A 26,907-nucleotide genomic window follows, 5' to 3' on the forward strand; every position below is an offset into this window, starting at 1 on the left:
CGAGTCGACTGTTGTGGCCACTGCAGGGTTATCGGTGACGATACCACCTGCGGTTACGTCTATTTCTACTTCTGAGGTCCTGGTGACAAATCCCTCCTCAGTACACTCAAGATATATCACATATGAGGTTCGATTTCGATGCAACCCTATCAGACTCTGAACGAATAGCAGCACTTGAACGGGTCGTGGCAAAGCAGTCAAGGATTAATCTTATCCAGACCCAGGCTATTCAACGCCTAGTTGCAGAGAATCAGATGCAGTCGTCCCTGCTGGTAGAACATAGAAAAATCATAGATGCTTTCAAGGAGTTCTTGGCATCTCAGGGGGAGACGAGCTGTAAAGGCGATGAGTTGAGGACCAAGAGACGAAATGATAGAGACGATGATCCCAATGCATCGAAAGATGCAGGTGGTGAGTTGCCAAGAACTGATCAAGCTCTTGGAACTTCCACAACTCAGGGGGAGTCGACAACTGCAGCTGGTGGTGATGATGTGGTGGTAGTGGATGTAGAGGAGATGGATGATGGTTTGGTTGGTGATGATGATATACTACCGAGTGATGTGATAGAGAAGATTGGAGAAGAGATTGTGATTGATAATGAGATTGAAGAGGGAGAGATAGTAGAAGAGAATGTGGAGCATGACATTCCAGATGTTGAGAAAGTAGATATGAGTAAAGAGATGGCAAGTGATGAGTCTGAATGGGAAGAGCAGCCTAGATGGAAAGAAGGCTATGCTCAGTGGTTCGTCAAAACGAAGAAACCAGCGGTTCCTACAATGTTTAAGAAGAGTTACAACATTAAAGGTTATGCTGAAGCGAAGAAAGGGATTATATGCTGGATAAATGATGAGTAGTTGAGGCTCTTCGTGATTAAAAGGTATGACGGTGTTCAGTACTTTAGAAGGATGTTGAGATCGTTGAATACACTGCCAGAATGTGAAGTGAAAGACTTAGCCAGATTGGGATTGATAAACAGAAGTGACGATAATATGGCTAGAGTTATTGGGAAGATTGTGTGGAAAGAGAGTATAAAAGAGAAGAAATTTGAGCTGTTGAAACCACAAAAGGGAAAACTTGTTGAAGACAAGGATAGAGGTTTGAGAGCAGACGGAAAGCCTTGGATGATTATGAAGTATAAACCGATCCGGTGTTTGAAAGAAGTGCCGATGAAACAGATGCCCAAGGATGTGCTCAAAGATCTAAAGTGGTGGTTCGTTGATTGTGAAACAGCTGAGGCAGTGATGGAAGACGAGGATGAACAAGAGGTGCTAAGAGTTTATGATCCGATGCACTTGGTAAACTTATCGCAAGCTGATTTGCAGGTGTTGAATGATAAGAAGATATTTTATATTCCTGCTTGGAAAGACGAAGCGAGGAAATATCAAAGAGTTGTCTCGGTTTGTGTTCGAGAAGGAGTGCATGCTTGAAGATAGAAGATTGAAGATTACTAGACACGTGTTTGAAGCTAAAGAGATGAAGCTACTGCCAAGGGGGAGTCTGTTGGTGCATGATGTCAGTAGTTCAGTGTCGAGTGTCTGTAATCGTGTTAGTTAGATTTGAGTTTTGTATGTAAGCGAAGTTGCTAACAAGTTCGCTTATATGGGCGAACTTGTTAGACAAGCGAAGTTAGGGACAACTTCACCTGAACATGCTAGGCGAAGTTGTCGTGTCTATATAAGCTGTTTTGTTTACGGCTTATTTATTAAGAATCATTAAGTTTAGTTCATTCGTGTATTCGAGTCAGAGAGTTTGTATTCGGTGATCATAGCATCACGTGTTTACGGTTGGAATACAACGTGTGTTTGATTATCGTATCGTGTGTTAGCTCGTATTGTTTTCTATACTCGTAACGTCTTACGTACGCACCTACGTAGAACGCGATATCTCGTGTAGATCCGGCTGGGAACCTACAGGACATGACATAATTTTATAATATAGTTATAAAAAGAAATGCCTTAGATATTGTTCATCTTTTAACATCTTTTAACATTGATGTGTAATAAATTTTAAATTGATGTGTAAATAAACACGGATACTATCTTAGAGTAATAAACACCACAGTTATTGGTGTGTAATAAATGTCTTAGATAGAGTTTATCTTTTGAATCAAAATTGAGACAGAAGCTTTGTTGAATCGACATTGTAAAATTGTTTTATTGATTTGGAGACTAATTTCCTTTGTTTGCTTATTATTTTACTAATGGTGTAAGTTATAAAATATTTTAACTTTTCATTTAGCTTTGTTAGTATTTGTATGTTTTTGTATTTGATTCGAATAAATTATGATGTCTTATAATTCATGTAAAATAATCATTTATTTATAAGTACAACCTTTGCATTTCATTAAATTTATGTGATGTTATATATATATATATATATATTATGCTTTTAAATATGTTCCACCGTGTGTAACACGGGTACTATTCTAGTCAAACAATAAATTAAACCTATACTGATTAATTTTGGTCCAAAATTGAGAAATCACAATGTAGTAATCAAGTAAAACGGAAGAATCGTAGACCACATTAAATATAAGCTTAAGAATTTTTACCTGTTGAACAGTTGTTTGTGTCTGCTTGAAGAGTTTCTGTAATTGAATTACATCTAGAGATCCTTGCCAATCGATCGAAAGACTAAAATCACATAATTGAATTGAATTCATCGGCGTCGGTCCTTTGTGAAAAGATCCGAGGACCGACCAGATTTAAGACCTATACCCGATCATCACCATCGGTCATGTATTCGGTTTCTTAAATTCAGATAATTCAGTTATAGGGTCGGGTCGCTATTATCATGAGTCAGGTTTTACAATCTGCACACCCCTAGTGTCATGCATGGAGAGAGCCCCATGTATGCCACGTGACGTGGGCTACTATCTGTATCCATTTGTGATTTCGTTTGACTCGATTATTCGTTTTAATGCTAAATTGAGCATATTTTTACCTAATTAATGAAACTTAAGCCCCAAGATAAGTCCTATAATGTTATAACATGTCCAAACTTGTTTTCTTGTTGTTAATATTGAAATCTCTTGGTTAACTTACCTAATTTTGTCATAATAAGCTTATTCGGTTTCCTTAAATGAACTATTTCCTAATAAACAATTTTTGTGTATAATAATTAATCATAATACATCACTAAAACCTAAAATATTTTGTAACTCAACCACCACCTCTACATATCACGAAATCCTTTCCTCCTTTGTCGGTTCCTTCAAGTTTCTGTAAGAACTTTAAGCTTTAGTTTGACTTTGGTGCTTAAGACCGCTTTGTCCTCGATTTTCTCCTAGTTCTAATCATTTTTTCGGTAAGTTGTCTTCTGTGTTTTTATATATTTTCATTCACTTAACAAAAGCCCTCAATCAGTTTCATCTATTGAGAAAGTTTTGATAGTCAATTTGATTACGGCCTGTTTTAGGGGATAATAGTCAAAACATTTAAATATTTGATTTGTCTATTATCTGGTCAAAATTATCTTTCGGGTGAGAAGAATTTTATGTTTGCTTTGAAATTTTAAGTGTGCTGGTCAGAACTCGGCTCCCAACTCAGAGTTTGGACTCTGAACAATACCAGCTCGCTTAAATATCAAAAAGCTCATAACTTGAGTTTTACACATCCATTTGATCTGATTCCAGCATATATGTTTACTTTTTTAATTATAGTTTAATGTCTCAGAGTTCTAGATTAGTTCGTTTCAGATCAGTCAACGCGTCAAAGGCTCAGGATTCGTTTATTATTCTTCTTTTATTGTTAGCTCACTAATCATTAAGGTGAGTAATCACTCCCCTATTTTAACTCTTTTTAAATCTTTTGTGGACTTTATGCGTACCTACTTTTTATTCATTTATCACATTTAACTAGCAAATCATAAATTGCTGTGTTGATCAATTAAATGCTTAGTTGCTCTTTGCTTGCTTGCTTATTTGTTTAGTTCTAGCATCTAGAGAGGTTCATAATTGATTCTAGCATAACTCATTGGTACCGTCTTATTAGCCAACGCTCAATTCGCAAGGCAATGATCAACCGACACCATTATTTATATTTCTTTCGTCTTTGTAGCCAAAACTCAATTAGTAGGGCAATGGTCAAACGACACAAATTATTTTCTCATTATTTTATCGTTAATGGTCACAATATTGATTTGCAATTTTTATTATATATTATAGTTAGTATAAAAACTGGTGATTACTTACTCAACCTCGTGTTGACAAACATATATATTTTGTACGCATATTGCAAGTTATCTTATGGTTTGAAGTGAAGGTTGAAGATCATATAGAATGGGCTCTAGGATATTTAATAAAAGAAATAAGATGTTTTTGTGTTATTTGTTTGGTTTTAATTGAAATTGTTTGAGATGATGTGTACTTGTTTAAATTCAATAAAATAATTAGATATTGTCACTAATATTGTTATGTTAGTGCCTTGTGAGTTGTGAACTAACAGTTCGTGCCTCGGCATATTTCTCCATAGGTTTGCGTGTGACATTATTGGATATCCTTAGTTTTCAGTTGTTTTGCACACAGACTTTGTACAAATGGGTGACGACGTTGATTCCAAGCACCACAACTCTCATAGTCGAGTCAAGGCAAATCCTAGTTTTGTTTTTTTTGTTTTTGTTTTGTTTTGTTATAACGACAACTTTCTTGTGTTTAGGCTATTGCACTATCCAAATTTGGAGAGTCTCGCTACCCCACTTTGGGCATACTATGTTGTTTTAACTTGGCCCTAGTCTCCAAATACTAGTTTTGTTGATTATTTGTTTTGTTTTTTTATTATTATTTTAATGTTTATAAATATTAATGGGAAAAATCTGCCTTAAAAAGGTAATAACGAGCAAATTATGTTTTTATCCTATAACGTAAAATACGATGCTTTACAAATTTCAGATGTGCTACTGCGGCATGTTTATGTTTATATACATTCTAGTGTAAGTTTTTATTTAAAGCTTAGTTTTCACTATAATCTTGGTTGTAGAAGTCGCTTGACACTGCCACGTTGGTCGACTAGGGAGTTGCGAGTATTCGGTTGATTACCATCATTTTAGTCATGCATAAAACCAAAAAATCTAGATAGCTAGGTGTTCCAGAGTCTACTTTTGAAGAGAAAGGTAAGGAAAGTGGGAGGACTTAGAATTTAAGGTGTGTTTCAGAGTTTTTTTTTGGAGAAAAATGAAGAGAAAGGAAAAGAAAATGAGTGAAATATGATGGTATCTTGATTCCTTCCAAATCGGGAAGAATATGAGAGAAAGGAAAATTGGTCAAACTTAAAATAACTAAAATTACTATGCTGCCGTCACCTTATATCATTTGTATCTTATGTCATAAGCTTCTTTCTCTTTCCCACTAGCCAAACCTAACCTTCCATTGAACAACACAATACTTTGATGCCCAAGCACAGGTTGCACCTGCTTCTCAACACTCGTTTCAACCCATCTTTTTTTAAGGTATTCTTAATTTTTTCTAACACTTCGTTTAGATTTTGCATATTTAATGTTTAATAACCATCTAAGGAAGGATTAATATGTTTCTCTTATAGCACTTGAAATAATTATGTAGTAAAAGAAAGTTAGAGGTAATCGTTATGAATGCTCTTTGTTATTTGTCAAATAATTTGCTCTTTGTCAACTGGCACTCGATCTTGACTCGGGCTCAGCTCGTTTACTATTTATTAGAAAAACTTATATTTTCATAACTATTTATATAAAAATTATAAGCTCGTTTAAGCTTGCGAGCCGGCTTGAGCTCAGGCTCGTTTATTAAACGAGCTTACTTTTAGGCTCGAGCTCGTTTAGACTTGGCTCGATCAACCTTTTTCATGTGCCGATATCGAGTAGCTCGGCTCGTTTGCACCCCTAGTCTTAGTTGCATTTATAAGTGCTTGATATTTGGATAAACAGGTTTTATGTTTCTTAAATTGGTTATAGCTTAGTTTACTTAATATTAAATTTATTTTGTTGCTTTGTTATGGCAGACTACGAGAATTCAGCTCATGCTTATATGGCAGAGTAGTTTAGTAATTAGAAGCAGAGTATGAGCAAATAAGTCCACACACTGAGTTGTATTTTACTGGACCTTCTATTTTCATTATCATTAAACTAGCAAATGGAACCATTCCTTACAAGTGTTCAGACCAATAAAATAATAGTTGCCAACAAAATAATAAAAGATAAGAAATTAATAATACAAATTAGTTAATAATACAAAGATTTTAATGACTTCAAGGATAAATGTTGCGAAACACATTTTGCTATCTTTTTGACAAGTTGGAATGCTATAAGATGTGTTTTTTGTTTTAATTTTACTACAATGATATAATAGTAAAAATGTCACTTTCTTTTTCTTTCCTTTTATCTCATGAACACATAAAATGCTTAATTTCCTTTCTTTTCCTTTTATTTTCATTAAACTCGGGAACACGAAAGAAAATCCTAACTTTTCCTTTCTTTCCTATTCTAGTTTCCTTTCCTTTCCTTTCTGTTCTTTTGTTAAATGAAACTTGGAAACACATTGTAAGGTATTATATCTATGAGGAGCACGTGGTAAGTATTACATGATATATTTGATTATTTATACCAACTTAAAAAACTTATTTAAGTTGAAATTTGAGAATTGACTGATTAATTAAAAAAATAACTAACCTGAATTTGGTTTGTAATTATTATTAACAACAAGGTGAGCACTTTGAGATTCAGGTACTTCAAAACTCATGTAAGACCTAGTAGGAAATCACATAGACATGACTCTATAATGCTATTAAGCATAATTGATAATAATAATAATAATAGGACAAACGTTTATGTCGCACCCTCAAAATCCACTAACGGAGTTTTACCGTCAGAGGGTGTGAACTGGCAGGATCGGAATCATCAGTTATAATCAAAACATAAAATAAAGTTTCAAAACCATGAAAATGTTTACGAGTAATTAAATGCGGAAGCGTAAAAACCTTTAATCAAAAGTTGCGTCACGCAGGATGACTTAAAACCAAAGATAATCGTTAAAAATAAGTTTGCAGGACAAAAGCGTTTTCAATCAATGCATGTTCCTAAACCGCGCGCCCGCCTCGGCTACCTGAGAATAACATACTAAAAGTGTCAACACAAGGTTGGTGAGTTCACAAGTTATATAAAATAAATCGTTTAGCGTTTGCGTTCAGCGTTTTACGTTAAGCGTTTTGCGTAACCACTTTACGGCGTTTTGCGTTACCAGATAGTGTTATGTCAAATTATATATCGATAGGTAGCTAGTCTATACAACAAGTATTACTAAGTGTTCGACACCGAAGCTGACTCGTTTAATAAGTGCCTTGTCACCAGGTCCTCCAGACCATGGTACGTGTTAGCCAAAATTACACCCGCTCGACCTCCAGTCGAGTTTAGCGTTGGGTGGGGTTTGTCAAACCCAGTAGTACTACTCAACAGTGACTCGCTATTCTAAATATTAACCGGTTCGATGTGTAGGACTTCAAATATTTCGTTTGCCACTTAGCCTTTACAAGTGATATATAATTTATAACAAAATCTTAAATGCGTTGTGGAGTATGTTATCTCCCCCAAGTGAAAAGCGTTTGAAAACAGTTTAAAGAGGGGAAAGTGAAACTCACTGTTTGCGAAGAATTTCCCAAAATAAATCACCAAGATGCGCGTCACCGAAAAACTCTCTCTAACGTTCTAAAACAACAAAGAGATTTTTCTAAGTGTCGGAATATTATCGAGTCTCTAGACCCGGCACATAATACCTATGCACATAACATGTTTCGTGTTTCGTTCGTGAATCGTGTGTGACTTTAACAAGTGTTTTTGTGACACATCACATGTGTAAGCAACCATATACGTGTCATGTATTCATAACGTAAATTACTAGCAATTCTTCTCCGTAAGGGCATTTTGGTCAACAATTAACAATCAACTAGCCATTATTCCCCATAAGGGCATTTTGGTCAAATTATGACAATCAATTAGCAGTTATTCCCCGCAAGGGCATTTTAGTCAAAACACGACAATTATCTTGCAATCATTCCCCTCAAGGGCAATTTGGTCAAAACACGATAATAAATTAGCAAGTATCATATTTCATGCATTTTCACAAAACTCAGCAGCTAGTTTCACCGAGACAGAAATCCTACTAGAAGGATTGTACTACTTCACCGATCATAGCATCTCAATTAATTTACCAAAAATCATCACAGAAGCACATACGTCTTAGGTTTCCAGAACATATTTTATTACATTTTTATTCCTCATAGTTTTCTCACAATCATCAAATCATTACAGCAAACTCATAACAGTCAAATTCATGCGCAACAGAATGTTATTTGCAATTTCCGTTCAACGAAAAATCCAATAAATGCAAGACCACTTGGGTTAGGTTCCTAACTCAATGAGTCAACTTCCAGAAGTGGAACCAACCCAATTGGTCTCGTAGTTCATGTGATATAACATTTACAACATAACCTAACAGCAGGTCTAACAGCTCAGCTTTGCACAACATTTTTGTAAAATCATAAAAGTTAACTTCTACTTGTCCAAAAATTACAAGTTTATATTCTTTAGAAACCAGACTCAGCCTAGTTTACTGTAGTACCAACAATCTCAACCAATTTTCATGTTTACACTTCGTTACAGTCACTTAAACATCAAATACACATTCTGTCCAGAAACTGTTTGCATCCAAACTCAACATAATAACAACCTATGAACTATCATGCATTCATATGACCCTCTAGACTCCATAAACACCATCCATGCACATCAATTACATATTACATACTTGATTAGGGTTTGTGTTTGAACTCAAATCAAAGACACAACAATCATCATGCAACAAGATTCAATCTAGTTATCAAATCATCATCCAAATAACAACAATCATATTAACTATATGCACTCATGAAATCGGCCAGCTAGGGTTTGTTATTAACCCAAAAAACATCAAAATCAATCAACAAGAATGTAAAGGATGATCAATTATACCTTCCTAGCACCTAGTTCTTCAATCAAACACTTGATTTGAGGGTTGAATGTGTATGTAGAGTGGACGGCAGCCAAGGAGAGGGGGGGGGGGGTGGGGTTCCAATCGGGTTAGGGTTAATAATAATAATAATAAATGTTAGGTTTAAGTTAATGATATATTTATAGACATACAAGTTACACTCAAGTACCTCCACTTTCAATTGTTGTTTTTCTAACTTAACCAACTAGTTTATGTCTTGAGTTAACGTTTTATACTATGTTATCACATAACACATAAGTCTAACACATAATTATCACATAATTATTGTTTTGACGTTTTTCGTTTATTCATCAATCGTTTGCGTCAACTCGTTTGCGTTTCGGTGCAAATCCCGAAAGACTACACACGTAGTAAGTGTTAAGCGTCATTTAAACCCTAGTTTAAATGTAATGAAGTGTGTGTTATAGATTCAATGATCTTAAGTTTGAATTGACGGAGTTGAGTTAACGGAGTTAACCTGAAATTGACGATTGTCACATCATTCCCATGTTAAAGAATTTTCGTCCCGAAAATTTGAGTCAAGTCGTGATGAGTGTCTGAAAGAGTAAGAAAAAAATTTCAGTTTGTCATATCATCCCCTAGTAGAAAGAAATTTCGTCCCGAAATTTAATTCATACCTCCGGTGATGTCTGACGGTTTTCCGAGTTTCGCAGTTTTCTATGTTTGGTTAGCCCCTCAAAAAGGTGAGGATACTTTTTCATCATTTGATCCTCGCGTTCCCACGTGAACTCCGGTCCACGTATCGAGTTCCAACGAACCTTTACAATTGGAATTTTGCTGTGCTTGGGCGTTTTGGTTTCCCAATCCAAAACCTCGACTGGTTCCTCAATGAAACGTAACTGTTCATCAACTTGTAGTTCCTCCAAAGAGACTACTTGGGTTTCATCAGACAGGCATTTCTTCAAATTTGACACGTGGAATACAATGTGTACGCCACTGAGTTCTGTTGGTAGGTCCAGTCGGTACGCCACCGGACCAATGCGCTCAGTTATCCGGTACGGACCAACATACCGTGGGTTGAGTTTGTTTCGCTTCCCAAAGCGAACCACACCTTTCCAAGGTGAGACTTTGAGTAACACCCGATCGTTCACTTGAAATTTGAGAGGTTTTCGGCGCTTGTCGGCGTAACTCTTTTGGCGATCTCGCGCTGCAGCCATGCGATTTCGGATTTGAACAATCTTTTCCGAAGTTTCGAGTACCAGTTCCGGACCAGTGATTTGGCTGTCACCCACCTCTGCCCAGCAGAGTAGTGATCGACACTTCCGTCCATACATCGCTTCAAACGGCGCTGCCTTAATACTTGCGTGGTAGCTGTTATTGTACGAAAACTCTACCAAGGGTAAGTGGGGTTCCCAACTTTTTCTGAAATCCAATACGCAGGCACGCAACATATCCTCCAGGGTCTGTATAGTTCGCTCACTTTGCCCATCCGTCTGAGGATGGTATGCTGTGCTCATATCGAGACGGGTGCCTAGTGCGCTTTGCATCGACTTCCAAAAGTGCGAAGTGAAACGAAAATCTCGATCAGAAATGATTGAGACAGGCACTCCGTGTCTAGACACTACTTCCTTCATGTAAACACGAGTCAGTCTTTCCATTTTGTCCGTTTCTTTAATTGCTAGGAAGTGTGCCGATTTAGTCAACCGGTCAACGATCACCCAGATGGTATCGCATTCCGTCGGTGTCTTAGGTAAACCCGTAATAAAATCCATTGAGATGTGTTCCCATTTCCACATTGGGAGTTCCGGTTGTTGCAGTAGACCAGATGGTTTCTGGTATTCTATCTTGACTCTGGCACAAGTCAAGCATTTGCTCACGTAGGTGGCAATGTCGGCTTTCATGTTCGGCCACCAGTAAAGTGCCTTTAAATCATGATACATTTTATCTGAGCCAGGGTGGATAGAATATCGGGACTTGTGTGCTTCGTCCATCACTAGAGTTCTCAACTCTCCGTATCGTGGAACCCAAATCCGGTTCTCAAAATATCGAACCCCGTCCGATCTGGTTTCAAGTTGTTTGTTCATGCCCCGCATGAGTTCCGATGGAAGATTGTCATCTTTCAAAGCTTCAAGTTACGCATTGCGAATCTGATCGGGTAAGCTGGCATGAATCGTGAGTTGCAATGCTCTCACCCGTCTGGGTTTATCTGTTTCTTTTCTGCTGAGGGCGTCGGCCACCACATTGGCCTTGCCAGGGTGGTACTTGATGGCACAATCATAATCCTTGAGCAGCTCGACCCAACGACGCTGTCGCATGTTCAGCTCCTTCTGATCGTAGATATGTTGGAGACTCTTGTGGTCGGTGTAAATGGTAAACTTGGTACCGTACAAGTAATGCCTCCATATCTTAAGAGCAAACACCACAGCTCCGAGTTCCAAATCGTGGGTCGTGTAGTTCTTCTCGTGAACCCGTAGTTGTCGAGAGGCGTAGGCTATAACTTTCTCGAGTTGCATCAGCACACAACCGAGACCTTGTATAGATGCGTCACAGTGTACCTCAAAATTTTCCGTTCCCTCGGGGAGGGATAGAATAGGGGCGCTACAAAGCTTGGTTTTCAACAGTTGAAAAGCGGATTCTTGCGCGTCACCCCAATTGTACTTAGTGCCCTTGTGAGTCAAAGCGGTGAGGGGTTGAGCAATCTTTGAAAATCCCTCGATGAAACGCCGGTAGTAGCCGGCCAGTCCTAGGAATTGTCGCACCTCAGTCGGAGTCTTAGGTGCTTCCCAGTTTTGGATGGCCTCTACCTTACCGGGATCGACATGGATACCATTCTCGCTGATCACATGTCCTAAAAAGTGAACCTCGCGAATCCAAAATTCACATTTCGAGAGTTTAGCATACAGTTGTTCCTTCTTCAATAGTTCCAGAATTACCCTTAGGTGCTCTTCGTGGTCAGTCTCGTTCTTGGAGTAGACGAGAATATCATCGATGAAAACAATCACAAACTTGTCGAGGTACGCCTTGCATACTCGATTCATGAGATCCATAAATACGGCTGGTGCGTTGGTTAGGCCAAAAGGCATAACCGAAAACTCGTAATGACCATACCGTCTGAAAGCCGTCTTTGAGATATCTTCTTCGCGCACTCTAAGCTGATGGTAACCAGATCGCAGATCGATCTTCGAGTAGTAACTCGATCCTTGAAGCTGGTCAAACAAATCATCAATTCGGGGTAAAGGATAACGGTTCTTGACCGTCACCTTGTTCAATTCCCGATAGTCGATGCACATTCGGAAAGTCCCGTCTTTCTTTCGGACAAACAAGACAGGGGCTCCCCACGGCGATGAGCTAGGTCGGATAAAACCCTTATCCAACAAATCTTGCAACTGAGTGGACAACTCCTGAAGTTCCGCCGGTGCAAGCCGATACGGGGCTCGTGCTATGGGTGCTGCACCGGGTGTCAACTCGATTTGAAATTCGACTTGACGAATAGGAGGGAGTCCGGGCAAATCCTCCGGGAAAACTTCCAGGAAGTCTCGCACAACAGGTATATCTTCAATTCGTTTCTCCTCCGCGGGTTTCTCAACAATCTGCGCCAAAATTGCCGGATGACCCTTTCGTAGATACTTCTGCGCCTTCATAAGGGTAATGACGCTGGTGGTCATGCCGCTTCTCTCGCCTCGGACCGAAATGATCTCGCCGGAAGGGGTGGTAATATGGACTATCTTATCGTGGCATATAATCTCCGCTCGGTTCTCGGATAACCAGTCCATGCCGACAACGACATCGAAACTACTAAGCGTAAAAGGAATAAGGTCGATATCAAAGACATGACCTGACAGTTTTAACTTACATCCCGCAAGTACATGAGTCGTTACTATAGTCTTACCGTCAGCTAATTCAACAGGAAACTTAGCATCTAACGGAATTGGAGTTACGTCTAAGAGTTGACTAAAGGCTTTCGACACAAAACTCCTATCAGCTCCAGTGTCAAACAATACAGAAGCAAAACAATCGTTTACAGGGAACTTACCAGTCAACACGTGCGGATCTTTGCGGGCTTGACCCGACCCAATCACAAACGCTCTTCCCTTGCCATTGCTTCCACCACTACTGCCACTTCCATTACCTCCATTGTTGTCATTTTATTTCAGCTTGGGGCAATCTTTTCTGAAATGACCTTCCTGCCCACATTCAAAGCATCCTTTCGTCGTCATAGGTGGCTTAGGAGCACCCTTTGCCGCAAGGTCTCCTCTACATTCTTTCGCTTGGTGACCCATCTTTCCGCATCTCTGACACTTGGCACGGTCACACTGGCCAACATGATGATAGTTGCACCTGTTGCACTTTGGATATTTCCCAGCATATCCGCTCGAAACCTGCCCGCTACCGTTGTTGTTGTTGTGATTCTGAGTGTTAAAGCTCCGAGTGAATTCGGGCTTACGGTAGTGTTGTTGCGGTGGGAGGTTCGAGGATGAAGATCTGGTGTTGTCAAACTTCCTCTTCCCGCTGTTCGGGTTGCTGTTGCTGTTATTGTCGTTACTCTGGTTGTCACGGGCTTTAACGGTCAACCCCTAGGTGGTAACGCACCTTGGGTCACAGCCTGATCCGTCAGTTTGTGAGCTAAACGGATCGCTTGTTGGATCGTGGCTGGTCTGGAAGACGTCACCATGCCCTGAATCTGCGGTGCTAATCCATCAATGTACATTTCTATCCTCTTGCTCGGCGGATCCACCATCCGCGGACACATCACAGCCAACTCGTGCGAATGGGTAGTGTAGGCTTCGATTTCCGAACCCACCATCTTCAGTGACCAAAATTCCGACTCTAACTTCGAAATCTCATCTCTCAGACAGTACTCCTCTCGCATCATATTTTTGAACTCCTCCCAGTTCATCGCATTTGCCAGTTCCAATCCAAGGATCTGGACGTTCGAATTCCACCAAGTGAGGGCGGAATCCTCAAGTGTCCCAGCAACGAATTTGACCCTACTGGCAGGGGGACAATTACACATCTCAAAGGCAGACTCGGCCTTCTCAGCCCAACGCAGGAAGCCTATAGCTCCCTCAGTGCCCTTAAACGTACTGGGCTTGCAGTCAAGGTAGTTCTTGAAGGTACACGTTCCACTCGGATCTCCAGCTTGATTCTGAACGTGTGCGGCTAAAGCGGCCGCAACATGGTCGTTCAGCAGAGTTTGGAGTTCAGCTGCAGTCAAGCTGATGTTACCACGTCCTCGTCCAGCGTTTCTTCCAGCCATTTCCTAGAATCACAGTATAAAATGTTAGACATGAATTTTTCTTTCATATATAACACACCATACATGTAATAAAAAGATAGGTAAGAAAGAAATAAGAAACAACATCACATCACAACCACATATTAGTCTAAATAAAAATTCATGATTAAAACCATTGTATTCGCTACAAAGTATTTCCAATCAATCCTTAAAAATCATAGAAAAAATAATAGTTCGGATGGAGACAACCCCTCCATCTAAGTGTCATCATTACTAGATGTCGTCATCTGAGGACACCTCTGAGTGTGCCTCCTCCTCAGCCGGTTCTTCCTCCGGTTCTTCTTCGGGTTCCTCCTCGGGATCTTCCTCAGGCTCCTCTTCGGGATCTTCTTCAGGTTCGGCCTCAGGCCCCGCCTCAGGTTCGGCTGCGTTCTGAGCAAGTTGAATTTGCAAGACATCGCAACGCTCCAACGCTATCTCAGTTCGGGTCCTTGCTTCTTGGAGTTGCTCTTTCAAGTCTATCATCTCAACTTGCATCTTCATCATAACTTTCATCTGTTGATCACTAGTCTCTTGCATTTCCTTCATTGCCGCTGCCATGCGGGCAATCTCCTCCTTAGTCTCGGTTCCGTCTTTTAACATTCTGGAAACGTTCTCCCTCGTATAGCGCATGTAACCCACGTCACGCTCCAAGCATGAAACAACAGCTGCGAGAACTCTCTCTACAGGTTCGGTTATGGGTGGTAGGGTGTTGGGATAAGCAGGGTGGTTCGGGTGAGGCAACGGGGGAACTTGTTCGCGATAGACCATACGTCTGATCATGTTAGGGTACCAATCCCAGCTAACGTCGTTTTCGTAAATGCCTCCGGATAGGCAGTACCTCTTCGGTGCGGGAGCTTCGAGTTCCGGGACTACTCGGGGTGGCGAGGCGGTAGGTAACTGCGGTTCCTTCCCGTGAGCATGCGTCATCGAATCGGATGATGATGAGGGTGGCGTCGACATTCCTACAGGTAAGCCGTGTATGCGCGCGCGTATGAGTGAAAGAGGTAAAAGGATAAGATTACAAGACTACACAAACCTATGCAGTGCATATCATTATAACTAATAGGTCGCCGCGGTTATAGTCTAGTATGCATGCAGCTTCTAGTTCGCTATAACCAATGGATCTGATACCAATCTGTCACACCCTCAAAATCCACTAACGGAGTTTTACCGTCAGAGGGTGTGAACTGGCAGGATCGGAATCATCAGTTATAATCAAACCATAAAATAAAGTTTCAAAACCATGAAAACGTTTACGAGTAATTAAATGCGGAAGCGTAAAAACCTTTAATCAAAAGTTGCGTCACGCAGGACGACTTAAAACCAAAGATAATCGTTAAAAATAAGTTTGCAGGACAAAAGCGTTTTCAATCAATGCATGTTCCTAAACCGCGCGCCCACCTCGGCTACCTGAGAATAACATACTAAAAGTGTCAACACAAGGTTGGTGAGTTCACAAGTTATATAAAATAAATCGTTTAGCGTTTGCGTTCAGCGTTTTACGTTAAGCGTTTTGCGTAACCACGTTACGGCGTTTTGCGTTACCAGATAGTGTTATGTCAAATTATATATCGATAGGTAGCTAGTCTATACAACAAGTATTACTAAGTGTTCGACACCGAAGCTGACTCGTTTAATAAGTGCCTTGTCACCAGGTCCTCCAGACCATGGTACGTGTTAGCCAAAATTACACCCGCTCGACCTCCAGTCGAGTTTAGCGTTGGGTGGGGTTTGTCAAACCCAGTAGTACTACTCAACAGTGACTCGCTATTCTAAATATTAACCGGTTCGATGTGTAGGACTTCAAATATTTCGTTTGCCACTTAGCCTTTACAAGTGATATATAATTTATAACAAAATCTTAAATGCGTTGTGGAGTATGTTATCTCCCCCAAGTGAAAAGCGTTTGAAAACAGTTTAAAGAGGGGAAAGTGAAACTCACTGTTTGCGAAGAATTTCCCAAAATAAATCACCAAGATGCGCGTCACCGAAAAACTCTCTCTAACGTTCTAAAACAACAAAGAGATTTTTCTAAGTGTCGGAATATTATCGAGTCTCTAGACCCGGCACATAATACCTATGCACATAACATGTTTCGTGTTTCGTTCGTGAATCGTGTGTGACTTTAACAAGTGTTTTTGTGACACATCACATGTGTAAGCAACCATATACGTGTCATGTATTCATAACGTAAATTACTAGCAATTCTTCTCCGTAAGGGCATTTTGGTCAACAATTAACAATCAACTAGCCATTATTCCCCATAAGGGCATTTTGGTCAAATTATGACAATCAATTAGCAGTTATTCCCCGCAAAGGCATTTTAGTCAAAACACGACAATTATCTTGCAATCATTCCCCTCAAGGGCAATTTGGTCAAAACGCGATAATAAATTAGCAAGTATCATATTTCATGCATTTTCACAAAACTCAGCAGCTAGTTTCACCGAGACAGAAATCCTACTAGAAGGATTGTACTACTTCACCGATCATAGCATCTCAATTAATTTACCAAAAATCATCACAGAAGCACATACGTCTTAGGTTTCCAGAACATATTTTATTACATTTTTATTCCTCATAGTTTTCTCACAATCATCAAATCATTACAGCAAACTCATAACAGTCAAATTCATGCGCAATAGAATGTTATTTGCAATTCCCGTTCAACGAAAAATCCAATAAATGCAAGACCACTTGGGTTAGGTTCCTAACTCAATGATTCAACTTCCAGAAGTGGAACCAACCCAATTGGTCTCGTAGTTCATGTGATATAACATTTACAACATAACCTAACAGCAGGTCTAACAGCTCAGCTTTGCACAACATTTTTGTAAAATCATAAAAGTTAACCTCTACTTGTCCAAAAATTACAAGTTTATATTCTTTAGAAACCAGACTCAGCCTAGTTTACTGTAGTACCAACAATATCAACCAATTTTCATGTTTACACTTCGTTACAGTCACTTAAACATCAAATACACATTCTGTCCAGAAACTGTTTGCATCCAAACTCAACATAATAACAACCTATGAACTATCATGCATTCATATGACCCTCTAGACTCCATAAACACCATCCATGCACATCAATTACATATTACATACTTGATTAGGGTTTGTGTTTGAACTCAAATCAAAGACACAACAATCATCATGCAACAAGATTCAATCTAGTTATCAAATCATCATCCAAATAACAACAATCATATTAACTATATGCACTCATGAAATCGGCCAGCTAGGGTTTGTTATTAACCCAACAAACATCAAAATCAATCAACAAGAATGTAAAGGATGATCAATTATACCTTCCTAGCACCTAGTTCTTCAATCAAACACTTGATTTGAGGGTTGAATGTGTATGTAGAGTGGACGGAAGCCAAGGAGAGGGGGGGTGGGGTTCCAATCGGGTTAGGGTTAATAATAATAATAATAGTTAGGTTTAAGTTAATGATATATTTATAGACATACAAGTTACACTCAAGTCCCTCCACTTTCAATTGTTGTTTTTCTAACTTAACCAACTAGTTTATGTCTTGAGTTAATGTTTTATACTATGTTATCACATAACACATAAGTCTAACACACAATTATCACATAATTATTGTTTTGACGTTTTTCGTTTATTCATCAATCGTTTGCGTCAACTCGTTTGCGTTTCGGTGCAAATCCCGAAAGACTACACACGTAGTAAGTGTTAAGCCTCATTTAAACCCTAGTTTAAATGTAATGAAGTGTGTGTTATAGATTCAATGATCTTAAGTTTGAATTGACGGAGTTGAGTTAACGGAGTTAACCTAAAATTGACTATTGTCATAGTTTATGGCTCGTTTTTTCATATATTACCAATTCAAATTTGTAACACACAATAAATACCAAATTGCTCACGTTATAAAGAAACCGAAAACTAATGTTATTGCACCAATGTTTAAACCAAAATCAAATTGTTTAAATAACCCAAGCACACAAATGTATCCAAGCGAAGTTAAAGGGGTTTCAAAATTCAATCCATAACTTAGGCATGACTACAATCGAAAGTTTCACTTACGTGAACCCTTCACCCAAAAAAGAACACAAGCAATTTAGCCTTGCATCTGCATTATGGAATCGTCAAAACTTAATTTGGATGATGGTAACATGAGTTGACAGAGAATCATGGTGTTTAGAAACTCACAAAGTTGCTCTTTTTGTCCAGAAACTCGCCTCTCATCCCTTGAGGCCGAATGATTTTAAAAACCCGAGACTATGGGGTTAAATAACAAAAAATTGCCAGAAAACCGGAAACCGACCCTTGACGTATCATACACTGGGTCGCGGTATGGTACATGCCACACCCCCATCTTAGGCCTAAGCGTGTGACCAACATTTGGTACACTTTTTGTAATTAAATCAGAGTTACGGATTTGTGCGGAAATATTTGCGTGGATTAAAATATTAATATTTACATAACAAAACACGGGATTATAAAATACCTGGTTTAATGTTTACAAAAATGATTACTTGTTTATCGAACCACCATTTACATATTTAAAGTTTAACACAAATGATCTCAGCCATCGGATCGCCTATTTAGGACTCGATTCTTCAAGCTCGTATATCCTTCGTTACCTGTAAAACAGTTTGAAAATGCGTCAGCAACACATGATGGTGAATAAGCTGACGCATAAAATATTTTTATTTACTTAATTACCCCTCGAGATGTAACTTAGGTCTCGGCCCATCGTGGCTTAGGAATAATCAAGTTAAAAACTTAAACACAATTATAAACTCAAGCTCTACTCGAAACCGCTCAGCAAACACCACATCGTTCGAGATTACTTAGCTATCATCAGTATACACATGATTACCCTTTCTCGGACGTAACTTAGGTCCGGCCTATCGTGGCGGAGGCATATAACCAGGTGTGGCGCGGTGTGCCCACCGTCTACCACATATGTAAGGATCCAAACAAACGTACACGACAACCTAAGGACTTGCGATTAATTTTGTTCATAATGTTTTAGAGATACGTAATCTCATGTAATCAATTTCACTTTGACTCGATTAAACAAGTTATAAAAGTTTGGGCGTATTCACCTTGAAAAGATCAACTTCACTTCACTGATCGGTCTTTCTTTAGCTATATCTGACCTATAGTACGAGTATAACCTTTAGTTATTACTAGATCAATAATCTAGCTTTAGACCTTTAGTCTATTTTTGTTTAATCTTTACCTCGATTATATTTTATTTATAAACCTTTAGTTCAAAACAACATTTCTTTATTTAACAAGTTTAAACCTTTAGTTTTACTTGTTTACTTTTCTAAACACTACGTTTCTTCGTTTCTTCTTCAGGAAGAAACGTATACTTTATTTCTTTTCTTATTATTTAAGAAACTTATATAATAAGAATAACAATTACTTTATATTCATATTTCTTATTTATATTTCTTTTGTTTGTTCTCGAGGTATTGATGAATTAGTAAAGGAGTATTTTTTAATGATAAAACCCTAGTAAAAGTAAGAATGAAAAAACAAACGTGGAAGAAAAACGTTACAGCAGAGATTCGAACCCAGGTTCTTTCAGAACGTGATGGACAGAGAAAGCTCAAGAAATAATATTTTACCACTAGACCAACACCTAACTTGTTAATATAAGTTCACCTCTAAAACTCTTATGGGCTCACTAAAATTTTTTCTATATCGTCTCTACGGAATTTTCAAAAACCATTGGGCGTCCGTGCACCCGAGGGCTCCTTAGTAGGTATGCCGCTGCCTAGGTTCGATTTCAACCCTTATCATTTAGTAAGGGTGTGCATGGGTCGGTTTGGGGCGGTTTTGGGTCAAACCCATAACCATAACCATAACCGATATGTCGGTTAATAGATAACCGTAACAATAACCGATCCATTATGGCGGTTACGGTTAATCGGTTTTGAAGGTTATAACGAGTCGGTTATGGGTCGGTCAACCATAACCAAAAACAATGTATTGGGCCTAAAAGTTTGCACCAAATATTAAAAAAACTGACATGATATAATTCAACAAAATATATAATTCATAATATTAATATCAAATATTAAATATAATGGAATTTAAGTTAATTTGATAACAAAGTTGAACCGAAAACATCAAAATGGTATAATCTAACAATATGTTTACTGAAAGTAAGTCCCACACATATTGTTGGTTAAGTAAATGGTCGGTTCGGTTATGGCAGGTTTGGAAGTATCTTTAGCCAAAACCGACCCACATTTGACGGTTTTAAAAAATTCATTAAAACCGACCCACCGGTTATGACGGTTATCGGTGAAAATCGGTTCGGTTATGACGGTTATGGTTCGGTTAACGGTTATAGCGGTTAAGTTGCTCACCACTATCATTTAGTTATAGCGGCACCAGGTGATGATTACAGACTACGCGAGTAAGTGAGGTTCATTAGTTGGATAATTGAACTGAAATTTATCTCATCACTACGCGATTAAGTGAGTATTTATGAGCGTTTGTCTTAGATAGGAATTTCTCTTAAATCAAAAGACGGATGCATCTCCATATACTTAAATATTAAATTTAGCCAGTAACCTATTTGAAAAATTCGTTTCCTCCGTAAAACAAAAATAAATATAGTTTGAATTAAGTTTTAATGTCCACTAACGGTGTATACAACATATCACCGCCTGGTGACTTTATCATTTTGCAATTAACTCGATTCTCTTCTTCGATAAAATTTGTTTTTCCCAATTTTCTCACACTCAATATATCCATCTTTTTTCCATTATTTGTCGACTTCTTAATAAAACCCACCTACCTTGATAGCGATTAATTCACTCCTGCCTCTAAAGATTCCGCCACAAACAGGTATATTATTATTATTATTATTATTATTATTATTATTTCTTCACTCGCGTTTGTAGATTTAGGGTTTCGTGTAAAACCCATATGATTATTGCTTCGATTTCGTTGATTTTAAGTGGGTGTGTCAGTGGGTTTCACCTAATAGCAAGCCTTCATCTGTCAATGGCGGTTTCAAAACCCTAAAAATCGGTTTTTGATTGATGGGTATTGAGAATCTTTAAGTTTAATTTCGATATTTAATAATTTTATGTTAATTTTGGGTTTTACTGTTTCTTGTTTAAAAATTTAGGTTGAATTTTGATTTTGTGTTGTTTAATTGTTTTCAGAAATGGAAGTATTTGATGCGAACAAGATTGCAGATGAAACCCTAACTGGGGGTTCTTTAATTTCTCAATTAGATGAAGATGCGAACACGATCTTGAGACCGACTTTGGAGGAAACAGTTGGTGGTGATGATTTGGGGGTGGAGGTTGTAACAACTACTGTTGTCGAAAAGACGGAGGTTTCGGTTGTTGAGATGGTTCAAAACGATAAAGAAGACGAGGTTATGAAGAGTGTTGAACATGTGGAAGAAGGGGTTTTTGGTAAGTCGGATGGTAATGATGATGTTGATGAGGGTATTGATGTAAATCGCGATGAGAATGGAGCAGCTGTAGCTATGGATGTGGATGGTTCTTTGGAAATCGGTTTATCCGTGGAGAAACAGAATAATAATGAAAATGGAAGCAAGATTTTGGATGAGGAAATGGTTGAAAATCGGGAAGATACTGGTGAAAAGTTAGCAGAAAACGAGCAGGAAGAACATGAAGATCACGGTTTCATTGTTGGGGATTTTGTGTGGGGGAAAATCAAGAGTCACCCATGGTGGCCGGGTCAGATATACGACCCATCTGATGCATCGGATCACGCAGCAAGATTGAAACACAAAGGTCAAATCTTGGTTGCGCATTTTGGAGACGGGTCATTTTCTTGGTGCACCCCGTCACAGTTAAAGCCCTTTATCGACCACTTTCAAGAAATGTCAAGACAGAGTGAATCGAAGAAGTTCGTGTATGCGGTTCAAATGGCTGTTGAGGAAGTTAGTAGGCTTGTGGAGGAAGGTTTGATGTGTAAATGTCAAACGGTCAACCGAGTTGACCATGTTGGTGTGTTAAACAGAGGGGTTAAGGAAGGAGTGCCTGTGCCAAAAGGGAACACGGTTAAAGTCTTTTTGGACCAAATCAAGCCGGCTCATCTTCTTACAACCTTGAAAGATTCGGCTACCTTGGACCCCAGTGCAGGACGAGCGGAGCTTGAACTCACTTTGTTGAAAAGCTTCTTGAGTGCGTTTTATAGCCAAAAAGGTGGTCACTTGCTGGTGAAATATCATGATCCAATGTGTATTGAGGGTCTTGAAGACAAGTCAAAAGGTGGGGTTGTTGCTGATTCTGATATTAAAGGCCCTTCGGAAAGCATAGACAATGGCGGCGATAAGTTGCATCAAAATCGGAAACAAAAGAGTGTGGCCGAGTTGTTGAAAGAAGACGAGCCGGCTAAATCCAAGAAATCGACAATCGCCAAAAATGGCGGTTCTGGTAAGAGAAAACGGAAGGAGGTAGTGGTATCGGTTACCCCCGAAAGCGACCATGAAAGTGGTGATGGCGGCGGCGGTGTTGAAGACGAAACGATGTCGCCTCGCCAAAGGAAGAAAAGCAAGTATCTTTCACCACCTTATTATAGTCCGGTCGGGAGTGGGAGGCTTTCAGCGTTCGGTTCAGGTCCGGGTTCAGGTTCGTTTAAAGAATCCAAACTCGAGGCCAAGCCCGAGCTTGAACCCGAGAAGGTTTCGGAAAAGGCTGTAAAACGTGTTAAAGATTCTTCGTCAAAGAAGAGTAGCAGGAAGAAAACCCGTCAAAACGGAGGGGTGAACAAAGGGTCGGAATCTCAAGAAGAACCAAGTGCAGGTGTGAATGTGAACAAGGTGTTGCACGGGCTGCTGCGTGTGGCTCTTGATCCGACGTCTTCTAATGACAAAAACGCCCCTGCGGTTACTGACTTCATTTCATCCTACCGGAGCTCTGTCTTTAAAGAAGGGCCAGGCCACCAAACTGATGGGAAGAAAGATGCTGGAGTCACTGATGGGGGCCTAGAGTTTATCAAGCAGAAGCTCGAGTCAATGATGGGGATCGTGCAGGGGTGTGAAGAGACTGAAATGAGGGCGGATTTGAAGGCAACTCTGGAAGGAGGGATAAAAGAGGTTCTTGAGAAGGTTGGTAGCATGAAGGGAGAGTGAGTTTAGTTTAATGTTTGTTTTGGTAGTAGTAATCTAGATAAATGTTTGTTTTGCGTATCAGTAGATCTTTGTTTTTATGTTGTATTGGCACATCAGTTTGTAGGTTGTAGACGAGTTTGGTCTCAGAAATCTAGTTACATAGAAGATAAATGTAGGAATTTAACATATCACTCTTTTGACTTTCACTTTCACTTTCACTTTCACTTGATGCAAATGAAAACGCAAACAATAGTAAGACACGGTTTAACACAAACAGTTCTTAATCAACAACTTCGATAACCATTCACTACAAATAATTAAAAGTTTCAACCAACAAGAAAGAAACCCTAGATCCCATCTTAGAGATAGATAGGACCGAATTCAAACAAGAAACAAGAAGATAATAAAAAGTGGAAAGAAAAGTGTAACAATCAAAGCAAAACCAAATGGTAATGGAATCCTCCACTCTCTATAAACACGTCGACCTTTAACCCGACTCTCTGTATCTGCCCAATTCCATGGAACCCAATATCCCCACGACTCATGGTAGTAATGTCCACCGCTCCATCAACCCACTCCCATTCCCCACTCAACTCCCCCCCCCCCCCCCCCCCCCCCAAAAAAAAAAAAAATCTTAGAGGAGTTTTTTCTATCAAAATGGGTGTGCTGGAAAAATTATTAACCAAAATAGATTATTTGAAAGGGTTCTACTAGGGACACTCAAGAGAAATTAAAAAACAATCCACCAATCCGCCATGGATTGGTCTATCTGTCAAGGATAACCCTTAAAAGTCGTGTCTTTTTCTTGTTTTTTATTTTATTTTTTTTGGTTTTTGTATTTTTGTTGTTTTTTCTTTTATTTTTTTATTTTGTTTGTTTTTCCTTTTGTATTAGTAATCTTAAAAAAAAAATACCTTTTTAAATATTTTTTATTTTAAACCAAGTTTCGGGTAAAACCGAGTAAAAGTCGAACTTCTCGTTTTAACAAGCTATCACTATTTAAATCACCAAAAATATTTCCTAACATTTTTAACTTGTGTTTCATTTTATATTATTTAAATTTATAAGTTTATTATGTGTTGGAACCAAACTTGGTTTAATACCAAGATTGAGCTGATTTACATTCGCTTAAACCCGAGTTTGGGACTTTAATTAATAAAAATTCTCAAACTTGTTTACGCTACTAATTTTATAAAAGTAATTCATATATTTAAATAGAATTGTTTGACGAGTTTGAATAATACGAGGATATAAAATGAATTAAACAAAATTAAATACTCATAAATACAAGATTTTTATAATAAGAAAGTTCTGAATTACATTCCCAAGTCGGGTAAACATAAACAAATACAAATACGAAAAATCCGAGATGTTACGATGGTAGGATGACAACGACGATGCTGCTGGGATAAGCCCACCACACGCAGACGACACGACGACGCGGGTGGTGTTGAAGTTTAGATTTGTTTTTGTGTTTTGTTTCTTTTTCTTTCGAACTCCTTATATATTTAATATTATTATATAAATTTTGTTTTGTTTATGTTGTTTCGTTTCAATTTTAAGATTGTTGTTTCGTTGCAATTTTAAAACCGATGGATTAAAAACGAAAAATTATTGAAAATAAAAATTGGTTGCACCCCAGTAACACAAAAACAAAACAAACAAAATCTAAAAATAAAAATGTAAAAAGACAGCAAAAGGTAAATAAAACAATAAAATAATAAAAAGAAAGACAACAAAAAGACAAAAAAACACATTTTTTCAAAACATCTCATAGTGTTTTTAAAAATAAAAAACATTGGGTGTCTCTAGTAAACCCCCATTTAAAAACTATTAACCAAAATGGGTGTTTCTCATTTATCCCTTTATTTAACTTATTAATATCTTCTTTTTTCTTTTTTTATTTAATCAATCATTTATTATTATTTTCTTTAAACTCATTTTAGAATTTTTTTTCAACTTGTTAATTAAAACTCACTACAGAAATCTCTACCAAGAATTTTCACCTTTGCGTTTAAAATAACTATTTCTTTTTAATTTTTTATTTTAATTAAAACTATATATCACATATCCTAAAACCTTATTTCCGAACCAAACATTTTCATAATAAAGAAAAAAAGAATCACGTAAGACCAATTTTTTTAAAAAATGGTGACTAGAATTTCTAGTATTTAAGCTATTGCAATCTCCAATTTTTGGAAAGCCCCGATTCACCACGCTGGCAAGACTATATTGTCTTAACCAGACCACCATTGACTTTAAAGTTTGGTTTTGGCTTTCCTCGGGAAACCATTTAATTTCCTTTCAAAACCATATCATGATACATTAGCGAAGCTTAGACTATAACGACGTGAGGGGGTGTGGGGGACTCAAATTGTATGAAAACTTTCATAAACGAGAAGGGGGGAGGGTTCAAGTTTTTGGCTGAAACAAGTTAATTTACATTCTGTATAAAAAATTTCGGGCATAAAACATGTTAATTTACACAACCACGCATATATATAAGGGGACGGGGCCACCCCTAGCCCTCACTATGGTTCATCCATGTCATGATATAACTCGTTTTTAGGAGGAATATTCACGAAATGTTGATTCATAAATATTTGTGAGAACATGTAATAATTGTACATATCTAATCAATATAGATAATCAGATTAGATCTAATATCTTAGGATCTAGTTTTTGATATTTTCTTAATTATAGATATAGTATTATAATAATTGTAATATGGATATTAGTAATACATTTAATACATTTAAGGGAGAACTAAGTGGGAGAGAATTCAGACAGAGGTTCAATACATTAACTCAAAAACTTAAATTATGAGGGCTAGAATAGCCTTTAAATAGACGATGGATACCAATTCGTTACACATCCCGTAACGAATTGGCTCCTAGTTCGTTAACTTACAAAACATATAAGGACAGTATAACAAATCAACTTATTCGTTATACTCCCATTCGTCAACATTCGCTAAACATCCTTAACGAATGGAGTTTATATAAGGCCCCGTTACCGGTGCCTCACTTTTGACGTTGGATTTACTCATAAACACAGTTCTAAATATCAGAGTTAATTAAAACTTTCACGGAATAATATAAACTGTCAACCATCCATTACAAACATCCATAACTTGTCTTTTAAAAACATAACATAAAACATAGTATCAAACATCACGACAAATCTTCAGATGCCAGCCTCTTCAGTATTGCCATGTGTCTCCCTCAAGACAGCTGTCTCAGTCGATTAGCCTGCGTGCATACTAAAAGTCAGCTATGCTGAGTGAGTTCTAGTTAATTAGGCGACGTACAATACATTAACATATTTACAAATGCACCCGAAGGTACATACCTTCCTATTATCTTACATACTTACATACTTACGCACTTTCATTCTTTCTTTCATATTAACATACATACATTCATTCATACACATACATTTTAAAGAGCCTTCTGCCTTACAACCTTCGCCGATATTATTAGGGTCAGTTCCCTACAATCGCCGACATTATTAGGGTCGGTTCCCTACATTCACCGACATTATTAGGGTCGGTTACCTACATTCGCCGACATTATTAGGGTCGGTTT

General features: G+C 38.2%; 1 protein-coding gene across 2 annotated transcripts; it reads left to right on the forward strand.

Moving 5' to 3' along the window:
- The first annotated feature begins 20,930 nt into the window (after positions 1–20,930).
- LOC143594759 (uncharacterized) lies at positions 20,931–23,454 on the forward strand. 2 transcript variants are annotated; one of them, XM_077073995.1, is made up of 2 exons: positions 20,931–21,072; positions 21,396–23,454. In XM_077073995.1, the coding sequence occupies exon 2, from the start codon at positions 21,398–21,400 to the stop codon at positions 23,339–23,341; it is 1,944 nt and encodes a 647-aa protein (XP_076930110.1). In that variant the 5' UTR covers positions 20,931–21,072; positions 21,396–21,397; the 3' UTR covers positions 23,342–23,454. The 2 variants fall into 2 exon arrangements, with proteins under 2 accessions (XP_076930110.1, XP_076930109.1); XM_077073994.1 differs by lacking the exon at positions 20,931–21,072 and adding an exon at positions 21,133–21,273.
- Positions 23,455–26,907: the final 3,453 nt, after the last annotated feature.

Source organism: Bidens hawaiensis, unplaced genomic scaffold, assembly GCF_021521415.1.
Source record: "Bidens hawaiensis isolate Kalapana, Puna unplaced genomic scaffold, B.hawaiensis_p1.1 tig00044169_1, whole genome shotgun sequence".
Lineage (NCBI taxonomy): Eukaryota > Viridiplantae > Streptophyta > Magnoliopsida > Asterales > Asteraceae > Bidens > Bidens hawaiensis.